This window comes from Xiphophorus hellerii, chromosome 20 (genome assembly GCF_003331165.1).
Source record: "Xiphophorus hellerii strain 12219 chromosome 20, Xiphophorus_hellerii-4.1, whole genome shotgun sequence".
In the NCBI taxonomy this organism is placed as follows: Eukaryota; Metazoa; Chordata; class Actinopteri; order Cyprinodontiformes; family Poeciliidae; genus Xiphophorus; species Xiphophorus hellerii.
Window position 1 is genome coordinate 13,340,915 of NC_045691.1, and position 16,515 is coordinate 13,357,429.

At 36.4% G+C, this 16,515-nt stretch overlaps 1 protein-coding gene across 5 annotated transcripts in view; it reads right to left on the reverse strand.

Annotated features, from left to right (window-relative positions):
• kcnab2a (potassium voltage-gated channel subfamily A regulatory beta subunit 2a) overlaps nucleotides 1-16,515 on the reverse strand; it is a 95,925-nt gene that overhangs the window by 60,257 nt on the left and 19,153 nt on the right. For all 5 annotated transcript variants that reach the window (XM_032548366.1, XM_032548362.1, XM_032548365.1 and 2 more), the window contains exon 2: nucleotides 1,960-2,123. In XM_032548366.1, coding sequence (XP_032404257.1) covers nucleotides 1,960-2,036 — 77 coding nt within the window. In that variant the 5' untranslated portion in view covers nucleotides 2,037-2,123. The remainder of the gene's footprint in view (nucleotides 1-1,959; nucleotides 2,124-16,515) is intronic.

Sequence of the window (16,515 nt, forward strand, 5' to 3'; positions counted from 1 at the left end):
TTAGATTAAAAGTACCTACTGAAAATAACAACCTTTAAGCATTTATTAAAAATACTTCTCATTGAGCCCACATTTTTATACCAGAAATGTTGTTTAATGGTCTGGTATATTCTACGCTCTCTGTTTTCAATCAGTATATTTTATTGGACATAGTTAATTACTATAAATGTTTCTTTTGTACCCATTCACTGCAAAAAATTTTAATCAAACGGCAGCAATGGAGACATTTATTTTTAAGTCAAGATGTAAAAGTCAGCTTTACTTTTCACTACATAAACAACCTAATTGGTTCAAGAATGTTCCAAGGTCAAAATTATTAGCAAAGACGACAAGACAGCAACTTTGGTACTGAATATTGTCTACATTCTAAGACTGTTCTAAAAATGTTCATTCAATTAGATCTAATTAACTTTAACAACATTAACTTAAAATGTCTTACACCAAATAAAAAAAGCTAGACAGAGACACAAACCACAATCAAATAATCTACCACAAGGAAAGAGACAACTAAAGAGTCAATTATAAAAAGATTTAAAATTGACAAATGTTTTATACTTTGAAATTAAAATAAGAAAATAAAAGTAAAAATTTAGTACAGAATCTGTATAAACAGATGATGCTGAGAATGAAAAAAATTTCACATATTCTACCTAAATCAGCAGGAAGCCAAAGCAAAAATAATACATTTCTGCTCCTTCAATAGATTTTTTTTATACCAAAGACAGAAACAACAACAAAAAACAAAAACAAAAAACTGAAGAAAAAAAAACCATTTTGCAGCAAAAAGACAAACTAGATACAAAGATCACACAATGTAGACAAAAACCAGAATGGAATAGCCTCAATAAGAGTTAGGAAGCATTGTTAGGATATAGCAATATTTAACAAACAGCCTGTTGCAACATGTCACACTTGTGCTAAGGTAATACTAAACACAATTGCACACTATTACAAACCCACATTTATGCACAAATTAATGTTTATAAAAAACTATTTACTCAGACATTTTGACCAACCGTATTTTGCATCATCAAAAGCTGTATTCCAGTCAGTATCACTTCACCAGAACTTTAAAAAGTCTGGTCAATCTTTTAGTTAGAATAATGTTACAACCCTGAGTCATTTTGTGGCAGTCACTAAATGGCGTATGAGGCAGTAAGGAGGGTAGATGGCATGCAGTTATATGGTAGTATGTCTGACAGGGGATACATCTTGCAGTAAACCTTTCAGTAAAACTCAATAAGACTGGTGAACTGAAATAGTTTGAGCCAATAAAATGTTTCGTATTACACAAACCTATTAAACATGGGGATCTAATACCTGCCTAGTGTTTTTATGAATCATAAAATGCAATATTCTTAATATTATGGATAACATGAAGAAAAGCTATGAAGATTTTGAGAAAAGAAATGACATTATTGCCTTTGAATATTAAGCAGATGAGTCTGTAGCACCCCATGCTGGTGATTTAGCAAAATGCAGGGCAATGTGAACTTCACCAATGTGATGTGGAAGAGAAATAATACATTGATCTCTAAATGTTTTAAACAGAAATTTGAAAAATGTGACATGTTTCCATTCAAACCCCTTTATTCTTATACTCCTAAGTGAAATCTAGTGTAGCCAACTGTAGTTTGTTTACAAATTGGCAAAATGTGAAAAAGTTCAAAACAAGTAAGAGCAACACATAGCAGGATACAACAACTAGCATATATAGTAAAATGTTAAACCAAATTGTCTTTGTTTTCTTTGTCACATTTAAACTATTCTATTTTCCTTTCTAAAAATAGTACTGCAAATATCTGGAATATTTTCCGTGCCCACCCTGTGCACTTTATGTAGGTTTAGTAAGAGTTTAAGCTATTCCCTACAAAAACCTTTTAATTGCGATATTCTCCGTTTGAGAAGCTCTCTCTAAACTGATCAAAATCAGTCAGATATAAACATGCACCAGCTCACCTGTAGATCATGCCAGGTGAGCCTGTCTGTCGGAGAGAGAGGCGGGCGGGAGAGTCTGTTGTCGATTCAGGATACATGGAGGCAGGTGGGAGGGGGTGAGGCCAGCCTGCCGGGGGTGGTGTGTTTTCACCGAGACCTCAAGGTACACTCGATCACTGATCACTCTGTAAGGAAAATAAAGAAAACACTTGAGTGTGACTCTTTGTTTTTAATAGTAGACTAAAAGTTCAACAGAAGGAAACTCAATGTAGAATATTTACAACTTCATAAAAGAACATTGCGACAACTGAACTGTTGGTTGGTCAGATCAGGAATTTAACAGCTTTACCAGAGGATTTTTTTCTCGTTTCACTGCATCATGCAGGTATTTTCTTGAAGTTATTACTTTGTACTATGAAAAACTGCTAATACTGCTAACCCTAACCCATCATTAAGCTACATTGTGTCTAACAGTTTAATACAGATGACCATTTTTGTAAATAGAAAGAGTTCAGAGGAAAATCAAGGTCGATTACAATTCCTATCATCACTCTCATCACTGAAAAATCTAACATTAATATTAAATTGTCCTGTTTTCTTAGTACAATGCAGCCATGTCCTTAAAGAGGATGAAGTAGACATAGAAAAAAAACCTAAAACTGAGAAACACAAAACTTTTTTTTTTGTGCCAGATTTCACTCCTGACCCCAATCAGGGAAAATCTGTGTCAGTCTCCACTAGTTGTGGTCAATCTGCAGGGAGAGAAAATCTGCTAGTGTGAGAGATGGTGAAGCCTGGAGTCTGCAAGTTGATGAAGAGAACTGACCTGAACTCAGTCACAGTCAAACAAACGTGTCTGAATTTTCTGAGGCAGATCTGGACGCAGTCTGATAGTGTGAACTGACCAACATGTAGATGAATGTTGCTGAGCGCCAATGAATAAGAGAGGCTGGGACATCATAATTTTTCCTGTATTTGTTACCATCAACACTATGGACATGAATGCAAAACAGCACTGTATATAATACAAACTACACCTTAACTAATTACAATTATGTAATGATGAAAAATCAACAATGAGATACTGTACTTTGATAGTTGAGACTAAAACAGTAAATAATGAAGAACCTTACTGAAATAAACATAAAGGTAATGAGACTTGCTTTAGAAATGCTTTTTCTCATAATGAATGAATTTATTTATCATAGTGTCTTCATAATAATTTGTACATATTACTGTCTTTAGATTTTTAGATTAAATCCAGCATTGAGAGTCATTGAAAAAAAAAAAAAAACAACCTCAAAAACATGTTCCAACCTCTCAGCATGAATACAGTCACCACCATCCAATCACATTCACATGCGAGTTGAGACTTAACATACTTTAAAATATGTCTCATTCATTTCATGCGGAAGTGTAGCCTATCCCGTCTCCTGGTGAGTAGCTTCTATTAACGTCACCTATTGATATGTTGTTTGTTGCTCTCCCAAGAATTTCTGTGGCATTTTGATGTGTTCATTTGGCTTTAGTTTAGTCTGAAACATCTCACAGTCCCTCAGCAGGCAAAGTCACAGTAAGTGTGCGAACCCCAGTCTTTCAGTCAGGAAACAAAAACCAGTTTGTCAGTGTGTCCCTAGCTTAAGTGAACAGCAGTTAGCACACCAAAGATATTCACAATACTTTAAAGAATATGCAAATCGGCACAATACGGTCTATACAGACTGACCAGCGAACAATCTACAACTCTGATTATTATCATCAAATTACATTCTTTAAAACAGGAGGAGTAGTAAAAAAAAGTATTAAGCCACAGAAGGGTTAACCTTTTTTGTGCCATTTTTTTTTTTTACCATTAACATCTGATCAACTCACGCAGGCCAACGGGAGTGATCAGATATCATTATCTGAATACTCACAACCCAGACCTCTAAGGTACATTTGATAATGGCAAACACATTTGAGAGAAAATAAAGGGATCTAAAAAGGTCAATAAACCCTGCTTTGAATCCATGTAGCAGTAAACCAGTTGGACCAGGCCTTGATGTATCTGGTGCAAAGGGTCACAAAGGTCAGCAGTTTAGGATGTTTCACATCAAGCAAGATAAATCATTTTATAACTTTACATCATATGATGCTTGTTGTCCTTTTAAAAACTACAATAAAACAGTCACTTTAAGAGAAAGAAAAGCATAGGAAACAATTTCACTGCTGCACAACTCCGCCACTAGATGGAGTCATGTTGTCACTGAGTCTGCAGACATGAGCTGAATGACTAAACCATCAGCCCAATTCAATCTTTCAAGTTTTCCACAGCTGAAGGCAAAATGTATTAAAGAAATTCCAGTAAAGGACATAAAGAGGAGGTAATCACATCAAAATATAATAAACATTACTGGAAAAAGGCAAAGCGAAGGCAAAACTCCATGCCCAATCACAAACCAAAGACTTGAGTTCTTACTTGAACAACAATGGTAGCTAATCGCTGTCCCTGTACGTGCTCACTACAGCAAAACACAACCGATCTACTGCTAAGAGCAACCCTATTCCATGAATAATTCAAAATGTCTTCCCAAGAAACAGGCCATTGCTGTAGCATGGTCTCTAAAAGGAGCCAGGCTATGGTTGGTTGGGGAGTAAGGTATGCACATATGCAATTAAAGGAAATTTAATCAAAATCTCATGAAAAACGTTTACAGTGAATATCATTAGAGCTGAGGGGGAAAAACAGAACTGTGGATGTTTATCGTAATCAGTAAAATAAAACCTCACAAAGCTGTGTACTTAGGACATCATGCTACTCTACTTCCCCATCGGCTGTAAGTCATGACAACTGAGATTGCAACGATAACATGAAGGTGACTTTCTCCTCACATCAATTTCCCAGACAGGGAATGTGTGTCCCTTGTTCCCAAGGACACATTTATCACTCCGTGCCCACTCGCTTCAATCATGGCCCAATGGATCACAGGTCATCACTGATCATATGATAATAATGGCATGACCCTGATGGGCAGGAGGCATTGGAGCAGATTTACAAGCAAAGCAAAATCCAAGCGAATTATCTCACTCTGATCAAGATCAGATTCAAACACCTACATTTAATTTGTACACTCAATATATAAAAGTTTATTTAAAAGTGAGCCAATGAAGATCGCCAACGTTTATTTTTTATTCTGTCCAGGACTGCAGTTCAAACAGCTGAGCAGTATGGTAGTGTATTGTCAAAGTTGTGTTTGTTGTTTTTCCCCAAAGCTCAGAATTTATATTAAAACATGAACAGTTGTGTATGTGAAAAAAAATTTTTGGTTTGTTCATTAGTAATAGAAATAATAAATGTCATATTTATTTTGCAATAGCAGTAGTACTTGTTAAATTTTACACAGATTGAATTTTTAAATCAAGTAATATATTTAGTGTAAAATATTCATGCACCATAAAACTAGAATATTTTTTTACACAGAGATGGCATGGTAATGTCATCCCAGCCAGTTCCTGTTCACTACACACAGGTCATTGTTTCAATGAACCTTTTGAAAGTGTAAGACAGAAATGACAAAGTGCCATAGCAGAGAGATGGTAATATTGTCTGTAGGCCTAAAAACACAGAAGAATTTACAGATTTTTAAAACGTTTGTGAATTCACTTGACTTTAATTCATTCATGTGTAACAGATCTGGGTTTTTCACAATATTGTTTCCCCCTGTATTATGATGCCCACAGGGAAGAAAAGACTGTATTGGCTGCTGTATTGTCACTTAACCTGAGCTCAGCACAAGATGCATACACCAGTTTTTAAAAATTATATTCATTCAAAGAAAAGCACTTAATTTATGAACGCATAAAGATTTTTTTTTAGGTTTTAATTTTGTTGTCTCATTCTCTGGTTTTTTAAATGAATAATTTATCCACTGGCACTATAATCGATAAACTGCATTTCTTGCATTGCATTTCTTCAATATCTGAAGAAATGCAAACTATGTTTGTTTTCTAAAACTTTTCTAACTTTTGAAATGTTACATTTTAGGAGAAAATGTGCAAGCATAAGAATCAAAATATTAGTTGCCTGTTGTTTTAGCTTACTTACATACCTCACAAAAAATACATTATGGACACCAGCCTCTACACTTTATAGCAATGCAGCAATCTTACAGAGATGCCTGTAGAGAACTGCGGTTGGTGAGGATGCTGCTGCTGACTGCAGCAATGCGGTACACTACAGACACATGCTGGCTCAAGTTAGAGGGCTCAAATTTACTGCAGCTAATGGGCAAAGGTGCACTTTGCAGATTAAAACTGCAGACAGAGCAAGAAAGCAGAGAAAAAGGGCTGATATTGTCAAACGATGCCCTATTATCTATGTGTCATGTCAATTTTCCTTTAAAGAGAAGCAGAGCAGAACACAAACAGTTTGGGAGATTTATAATTACCAAACCTGATCAATACACAGCAGGATGAAATTTGCCTAAATAGTTTATGGAAAACCAAAATATGAAATTTCTAACTCTTGTTGTTTTAGATAAACAGATGGTATCTGTCAGCAAAACGTCAATAATAGAACAGACTATGACGTCTTTATGGCTTTTCAATTCTAGGTTTCATGCCCATAATAAATTCAGCATGCTGGGTAGAGTCTCACTGCAGCAGATGCCCACATTTCACAAAGATGATAGTGCTAAAGGTCACAGAGAGTGCTGGAAACATAACAACTGAGGAGAAAGAGCAGAGCAGATAAAATAAAAGAGGATTTATTTTGAAATGATAATCCTAATCGCAATATATAACAATAACATCAGTTTCATTTTTTAGGTTTGTGGAAAACCAAATAAAGTAAATTTAAAGACAGCACACCCAGGTTCATGTCCTTTTTCATGCAGTATTTTTCATCATTTCAAAATGGCAATGATCTATTTCCTAAGCTGGATTTATCCATTTTAGGGTTATCACCTATCGCAGCACTCATTGGGCAACAGAATTCATTGGGCAACAGGTTGGATACTCTGTGCACAGGAAAACAGTTCATCACAGGACCCTACCCAAATTTATTTCAAGCCAAAATAATTTTTTTACAGCCCTTCAACAAGATGTGTGAATCATGTTTCCCCATCTTCAGAAAAAAAGAAGCATTGTGTCTAAAACTATAAAATCAAATTTCTGACTTTATTCTGCAATGACGTAGATGATTAGGATATCAGTTGATGACCAGAATTGATTTATTTTTTAGCCTAAAAGGCCCTTACGGGTCATGAGCCAGTTGGAAACGCTAAAATCGGATCCGTTTTTGGATTAGTAAGGGTCTCATACGTAAGTGTTACCAGCTCTTGCCTACTGCAATACTTTGTAGTGGAGAAGTCATTACAGCAGCAAGAAGAGTCAGAAAGATTGACTTTGGTGACATTTTCAGGTATAAGGACATCAGTGACAATTCGGACCTGCATCACTGATGTTTTGTTGAATTGGCAAAGGAGCGAACTTAGTGATATAGGAAAGGGCAGATTTGGCTGGCAGCCTTTTACTATATGCAGAGTTAAGGTAATGGCCTATAATAGGGAACACACACAGATTATGGCTTAAAGTCAGTAACAGGCTTCCTTCACATTTTCTATGTAAAAATGACAAATTTTTCCTAGCTAGCTTTCCAAAGTCCTTAGTGATTCATGTTCACTTTAAAACATAAAATACTTGTGCATAAACATTTCTACAGTGCTCAGACTTTAGATAGAGAGTCAGAGATGATAGAGGTAGGACAGAAGGAGTTAATAAGGGCAGGAACAGCAAAAGAAAGGAAGTACATGAAATTGGAAAAGAAAGGACATAGAAAAAACAGAAGGAAAGACAATTTTGACACAATGTGACGTGGCGTAAAATCTGTACATACATACATCATTTACTCCTATTTTTTTCCTTGCATATGCCTGGAAAATACAGAAATCAAATTCCAGATTTTTGTAGAATGCATAGAAACCTTTTAATAATTTTAACCATGCAAATGAAGATGATCACCAATGAAAGATACTAAAGACAGTTTTGAATGCGACATCCAAATTGTTTAGCTTTGGTTTTAAATGTTTAGTTCATTTTTCTTGGTAAATATGGTGAAAAACAAATGGTGAGAGAAGGTAGTCTGAGAGGAAAAGAGAGATGGTACCGGTCATGATAGACATTTACCTTCATAACTTCACTTAAGCTCATCTCTCACACCTTCTATACAAAATGCAAAATTGAGTCACAAAAGGTTGCTCGCCATGCTTTCCATCCACAAATCCACCTACACCCTGCCCGAGTGAATTCCCTCTTGAGACAGGGCTTACGTGAGCAAGGCAGGCAGGCAGGCAGGCAATACTGGCCTGGAAAGCAGAGCACGGTGTTGTGTATATGATGGCAGCTGCAGAAAACACACACAGATCCGAGCAGATGGCGGTGGAAGAGAAAGACAGGCTAACAGAAGACAACTGCCGGGGATATCCTACATGAGAGATCAGTCAAAGAGAGAGAGAGACTCTAACGTAAACCCGTTTTCAGTGAGGCTGCAAAGATGATTCAAATGGAATCCCCTTATCATCTAAAGTGACATCCAAAGGATGAAAGTCAAACCCGTGTAAAGATGGAAAGCCACGCAAGGGCATCGTTTTTTTTACTCCCCCCTCTCATCAGACAGACAGTTTGTGATTTCTGAAATGGCCTCCTCCCTGTTAAGCTGCGGAGGTCCTTGATTACAGAACTGATCCAGGTCACTGGCTGCCAACTGAGTGGGAAAAAAGAACAGCAATTTGCATAAATAAAACCTATTTATAAAAACAAACTTCTGATACAAATCCCCACACCCCTCTGGTTAAAAGACATTAAAAGCACAACTGAGAGCTGTGCTGTCAGGAGTCATTAAACTCTCTGACAGCTGCTGTGGTTGAACACGCAGACGTCTGCGACATCTCATTGTCAAACTTTAAGCCAAGCTCAACATAAGCTGCAGAGACTGGACCCACATAGATTAGGGCTCAACTCTAAATGTAGGTCTTTATGCAGTGCAGTTATAATGCTTAGGATCCTAATTATATGAAAGCACATTTTTGATTCTATTTAAGTTGTGTGTGGGTGTTTTTTTTTTCTTTTTCAAAATTTGTTAATAGCTTAACGTATTTAAAAACATCACTGGAGCTTTATTCTTAGTTGCAATTGTTTCATGTGGGTCTTAAAGGATAAATAAGTCTCCCCGAAACAGTCGGTGAGTATGATATATTTATATTTATAAATAGTGATTTATAAAGACTTGATTTTAAACTGTTCAAAATTAGGACCGAGTAATATCAGGAAAACATGATGTAATAATATTGGTGAATGCAGCAATAAACACATGACATGTCATTAAATTAATGTCAATTATAAAACTGTTGACGTCTGTCAGGTAATGAATATTCGACATTACTGAGTAGAATGATTTTGCAATATGAGACATGACAGCAGGAGACATTACCTGGTGTCAATCCTACCGTCAATTAAAGCTACAATTTATAAAGGTTCTTCGTCTTCCTCTTTGATCCAAAAGGCAAAAGTTCAATTTGGAGTATTTTTACCTATGAGGTTGACAAACAGAAAAAGCAAAAGGATGATAGTTAGCTTTCATCCAAACCGCACAACATACTGTTGGCTAAAAAGCTGGGTAACTCAAAAACATTAGGCAACACACTTTGAAGATCAACAGTTTCTACAATTTTGCTATACAGGAAAACCACATTTTTAAATTGTCTAGATCTTTCTAATGGCTGCTGCTTGCCAGTTTTACACTGATTAAGACATGTTTATTCTTGTTATACTGTTATCGATTAGATTTGTCAGATCTTTATTTGAAATAACACTTTACTTTTATATTGTCAAAGACAATTTCAAGTTTTAAATCTTTAAATTATTTTAACAACTTGTCATCAATTCTTGACTGAACTCAGTCACCGGATCTCAGTGTAACAAATAAGACTTGCATCATTGACATACAGTTAACAAATCTGCAACTGCATAATGCGTTATGTCAATATGGACCAAAATGTCTGATACCTTGTTAAATCTACATTATGAAGAGTTAAGTTAGCTCTGAAGCCAAATGGAGATCTAACCCGGTACTGACAAAGTGTATCTAATAAAGTAGTCTGCTTGGATGAATCAGGACTGTGAACGTCAATCTTGACATCCTTATGCTCCTCAGCTAATTTGGAGTATATCCCTCAGTTTTATGAGTACAAAAAACAGTGCAACTGACAAGGTAATAAATTAGGTTATTAGGCTGCTTCTAAGAAGTTGCTAGGGGTCCGCACACCAACTTGGGACTGTGAAGCTGAAAAGAAGCATTTGTTTGCACTGCAGGAAAAGAACAGGCTGCAGTGAACAAGGAGCACAGAGACGTACACTGCAGTAGAAATCTGAAACCATTTTTCTGTCCATCAATGTGCTCCCACCACATCCGAGGGGAAAATCCTGAGAATCAAAAACGAGGAAAGAGCGATAACAGGAAGGGTTTTCGTCTGATGCTGCCTTCACAGTGACTTGCTTAGTGTCTCTGAAGTGGAAGTATCAAAACAGGATTTAATTAGGTCAAATTATAGTGTCAGACTGGTGTTTTTAGCATGTACTCACAGCAGTAGAAATAGATTGGGTGGACAGTCGGACACAGAGCCCACATGCACTTCCATATAGCAATATGCTTACACTGAGCATCCTGGTCTCTGTTAAACTTGGAAGCCTTTTTAAATTACAACATTAAGAAATAAAAAACCTGTAAGGTCATTTTATCAACACACTCGAGGTCCTGTCCTCGTAGTCTGCTCTGTATTTTTAGCAATTCTTATTCAAGTACAACATATCACTGATTTCCACATCACTTGCGTATGAAATGACACAAACACCAGCAGGCTGTACAGAGGAGTTCAATATTTAGTTCTGCACAGATGAGCAGGGAAGAATTAGGGTGATCACAAAAGCAGGGATATGGACAGACTCCATGATAGCAGTTTCAGCGTATAGCTCAAATACAATACCAGCATGAACAAAACTGAGGAAATCCAAAAGTGTGTCAGGTTATAAATATTCTGAGGGGTGGAAGCTGTGTTCAATACTAAATTACCCTTACCTGAGGGGTCTGTCTACTATAGTGGCTTGCCAAAGTGTTTATACCCCTTTAATTCTTCCCTGTTTTGTTCTCTTAGAACCACAAATCAACCTGTGGAATTTTCTTTTGTGATAGATCAACACAAAGAAGCAAATTATGAATTTGCTACTTTGGAATGGAAGAAAAAAATGTTCATATATATATTTTTTTTTCATCTACCACCATATGGCTACCCCTGCAAAGTAGCCAACACAGGCTAACGGTAACTCTGGCGGAGCTGCTGAGATCCACAGTTCAGGTCCACAAATCTATTCAAATGATGACTATTAGGCTATATTCACACTGAAGACCTTAATGCTCAATTCTGATTCTTTGGGAATTTTTTTTTTGTGCTGTTGTTTATATTTTCCAAATATATACAATTTGCATGTGTGCTCTTATGTGAACTGCAAACAACATAAAAGTGTCCCAGATGCGCAGTAGAGGACGCAATAATGTCACACATAGGAAAAACGCTCAGTGTTTGCGGTAGTAAACATGGGTGGTAATGGTGAAGCATATCTTGCTGTTTTAAAGTTGTTGTCCCGCAGATTGATAATTTAATCCTCATTATCGTCCGCCATGGTTGTTGTTTTTCTTTCTGCCTCTGCATATTGGAATAGCAACGTTTGTTGAGTAAGAATGACATAACGGTTGGATGAATTCAAACTGGCCAAACAATTCGCATTCATGTATCTGATATGTAGCTGAACTGAAAAGATCAACTACATATCAGAGTTAGGACCACATATTCAATTGGGCGGAGTCGCATTTGTAAATATTCGATCTGTGTTGTTCAGACTGCCATGAAAAGATCAGATGTAAGTTGCATAAAGGCAAAAAATAAATAAATAAAATTTGGGTCACCTCAGGCTGCAGAGTGAACATAGTGTTAGTGTTTCAATCCACAAATTTGGACTTTTGGAGAAGAGTGGCAAGAAGAAAGTCACAAGAACTCCTGTTTGCAGTTTGTCACAAGCCATGTATGGACAAACATGCAAAATTTTGGAAGATGTTAAGGACAGATGAAACCATAGCTATACTTTTTGTTAAAAAACAAAATAAAAATCAGGTGGCAGAAAATAAACTTTACAATTCACACTGAGCAAAGAGCAATATAATCGCACAGGAAATGATCTTGAATAATATTTCAACATATCGGTGTCAGTAAAGTAAAACCAGGCCAATATTAATAACCATTGCTATGTGACAGTGATATTGAGGCAGAGCAGGATTGTGGGTGTTTAATTGAAGCAATGTGAGCAGCAGTGTGGCCATGTTTTCACAGTATCGAAAGGATATTTACAACAAACATTGGTAAATATCGGTTATCGGCAATAGTTGCAATAATTAATAGCAGATAGCAATGCTAGACCAAATTTTCACATTGGTGCATCTCTAAAAATTGTTAAAGCATATTTGACTGTTTATCTGAATGCAGCACAGTGACTGAACACTGACACACCAACATCACCCCTAACTTAATGAGCACACAACAGATCCATAAGTGCTCATACAGAGGAATAAGGCTTCTTGAGTTACACACTAACAAGGGATTTATGTCCCAGAAACTAAACAAGCCTTCCTTAAATCACAAAGAAAAGACCACATCTGAAAAAAAAGTACAACTGTTGAGGTTGTTACTGAAAAATAACTGCAATGAGCATAAACAGAGACATCAAAGTTGATGGTGTATTTTTAAGTTGCTCTCTGGAGAAGCCTATAAGGAGTTCCCAGCTCATCAAATGCTTGCAGGTTTCTAATAAAACAATTACAATGGTCATTAAAAACAACTGCTCAATTATTCACCACATTTCCTTTAATATTTCATCTTTACACATACAGCGCTACATACACAGCAAGTACTTCAACATTTTACTTTATATACAGGTTTGTTTTTCTCTGAAAGACCAGACTAACTCTCCTTAACGTAGCAAACTGTCCCTCTTTTGGAGGCTATTTTCTAACCGGCAAGGAAAACAGAGCGAATACGGTCCAGAGTTTCCATTAAAAACCAGCAACAACTGCAGGAAGTGGTTGACGGCTCTTTGAACAGATTCTGAGTGGCCCCAGGAGGAACAGGCCAGGAGAGAGAACCAAGTAAAACACATTTTTCATGAAGAAGAAGAAAGCTCTGGCAGTCTAAGTCTTGGAAAAGAAGGATGCAGAATGATCTTCACAGAGGTGAAGATCTACATCCTTAAAGGATGTAGAGCTTAAAGGACGCATTAGAAATATTTCCCTATCCTTCTGATGCTATGATAAACCAGTCCACACCGCTGACACCCCACCGTCCTGCATTCTGTTAAATGCCCAAACAAATGCTGCATGGCTAACCCACATGCTCAATGCTTTGCTTTAACAGCAGCACAATTTACCAATGGTCAGTAGTATGGTAGTGACCACTTCTAGATACTCCGTAGTAACTATGACCATGTTAGAAACATTTGTTTTAATTCTAATGTCTCCGTCTGGGCATTTTTCTTATTTTTTACATTCACTATTACATGCATGCTTAACCTAAAACATGTTTATTTTGTCGTTTTTGATTAAACTGTTTTTGTATCTGAACAAACCACCTTTTTTAATTGAAATACTGCTTCAGTCAAACTGTGTAAGGACATTCAGAGAGAGTAGAACAGCTGCTATAGTTGTGTCTGATAGATGATCTGCTGACCGGACTTCTGCATTTTGTTAAAGAACTACATGTCTGCAAGTTATATTACTGAAATGAAGCTTGTTTTCTAAATCACAAATTACTCATTCAATTGGGTAAATTATTTCCCAATGGTAAGAGCTTACCCAATCTCTTTAAGCCTACATTCTCTAAGAGCATTAACTTCAGCCAAGTTGTTTCACATCCCCATTCTGGTCGATGTCACAGCAATGCAACCGATTTTTACTTGAACCAGACAAAATACCACATTCACAAAAAGACAAAAAATAGATTGTTAAATAGTCAGTTGTGCATGCCTTTTGGGGATGAGCATGAAGGGGCCATTCAAACCAACAAAAAGTTACTGATGAATTGTGGTTCTTGCACTAGCAGACACTTCAAACTTCTGTAGATGAGCTTTCACACATTACAAGTCCTGCTGTTAACGTGACTGAGCACTGCACAGGAAGGAAACCCCTCCTCCATCCCCCATGAACTGTGATATCGAGGAGCTTCTGTTCAGCATTATGAAGAGCCCAGAATGGGGAACATGCTCTTGCTTTGGGCCTGAAGTGTCACTCAAAACCTCATCCTGTGGTCTACTCCGGTAACAATTACCAAACCCTCCTACTTCACATGTGCCTGGGGGCTTTTGTGTTTGATGATGTATTAATGTGTGAATCAGTAAGTAATAAAGCATATAAATTACTAACTATGAATGTTCATATTAAATGTCCTCAATTTAAATTCTAAATTCTTTAATGTGCTTGAATTAACTATGTTTAGCAAACATGATATCTGATACAAAAGTACTTTTTAAAAAAATACTCTACAATATCAAAGATTGAGTACAAAAATGTTTAATTTATTCCTCAAGCATTTATTTCTCTCGATCATCAAAATTTACAACACGGAAAAGAAAACACAAAATGAAAGCATTTCCTACCTAAGCTTAGGTTTTCGTTTAACTTTAAAAACAAAACTATTTTTCTCCATCCACTTTGATGACATCTCCTCCATGCTGTTAATGTATCACAGTGATGTGTTGAGGCATTGTCACACACAAATTACACACACAGTATAACCACCCACTCACTAGCACTCCTCACTCACAGAGTCCATGATACTTTGTACACTCAGTCCTGTAATATTGACAAGGACAATCTGTACAGTCAGTTACACAGAAGAAATTGTACATTTTACAATGTATTTATGAAACAATTGTTTACTCCACATTTAAAAAGCTTTGGTGGATTGTTAAAGCAGAGAAAGCAAGATACATTAACAAAAATTAAATAGTCGTATAAGTCTCCTATTTCTTCATTTGGCATCGCCAAATATTTTTAGCACTTTCGTCTTCCTTGCAGGTGAACTAAATATATATTTTTTCTTTCTATGGTGATTTTTTTATTGTAATGGATTTTGTCTGAGTTTCAAAAGACCCAGCTATCTGGAATCTGACAAAACCTGTGATGGGTGCCCCATAACTTACAACAAATTATTCTGTGATACAATTTCAACTATTATTTGCAAGCTTAATCTCATGAAGTTTGAAAAAAAATATTGAAGAGTTATATTAATGCTCTACATTATACACATCATTGATAAGACATCAACTCCTCTTTGAAAACTATATACCTGATGTTAAAATAGTAAGGCTGAATAGCAACAAAAATGGATACCATCTCAATCTACTAAATTAAAGACAAAAACAAAGGAATAAATAAAATGAGGCCTTCAACATCAAACTGAAGGAAGTTGAGCCTAGTGGAGTTGTTGAGTCTTTGCTAGGACTTAAGGTTTGAAGAGGTATCAGCTAACTTTATTTTTTGTTTAAAACTACAATCAATATCTATTTATTATTTTTAGTGATTTCTGTCAATTTACATTAAATGCTTTTCATTTATTTTTTCACTGATTATGCCAAAAAAAATACTAGAAAAATATCAGCTAAAATATTCCAAAATGTCCTCAAGACAAAAGATTTATTTCATTTATTCCGCCTTTATTTATTTCCATATCACTGCATGTACACAAATATGAAGTTTATGTAAATATGTGTTCCAACAGGGAAACAGTTATTGCATCGCACAACATGGCTCTGTTTACATTAGGGTTTTGGAGGCAGAGACAATGAGAGGAATGCAAAGACAAACACAATACTAAAAGTGAAGGTCTATACTAAGCAAAAGAGGTCAATAACTTACATTTAAAATGTATTAGCTTAGCACACCATCATACTCAGGCACGACAGACGCTGAATTTTAAGAGATTACCACTAAATATACCTGGAGGAGATCTAGTGAGAATTAACAAAAGTTTTATTTTGCAAACATCAAAGTAACTGCTAGTCTACTGTCTGTGAGAACTTTCTCAAATGTGCATAATAAAATGCTAATTTGACAGAAGATGGTGGGCCAGGTTATACACATGCAGGCGTGGATGCTTAGTTCTGATGGTGAAATGGGGGCACAGCTTGTATTGTGGAGGCAGTCTGCACCGTCATGATCTCCTCTGACCATCAAAGTAACGTAGGATTCTCATGCATATCAGCATTTACGCCACATGCTTCCACCCCTTTGATGTCATACATTGGTGCAGATCTGAGTCTCATAAAAGACTTGGCAAGACCAGCTCCCAAACACAGAGACCACCTGAGGACACTGCAGTTTTATAGGAACATGCTGCTCCCTGTTCTGGCTGCAGAGTAGAGGCATTATTCACTTTGCTACTTCAGAGAGTGCTGTAGTCATGGATAAATAAAAAAAAGGTGACTCTATATGCAAAATGC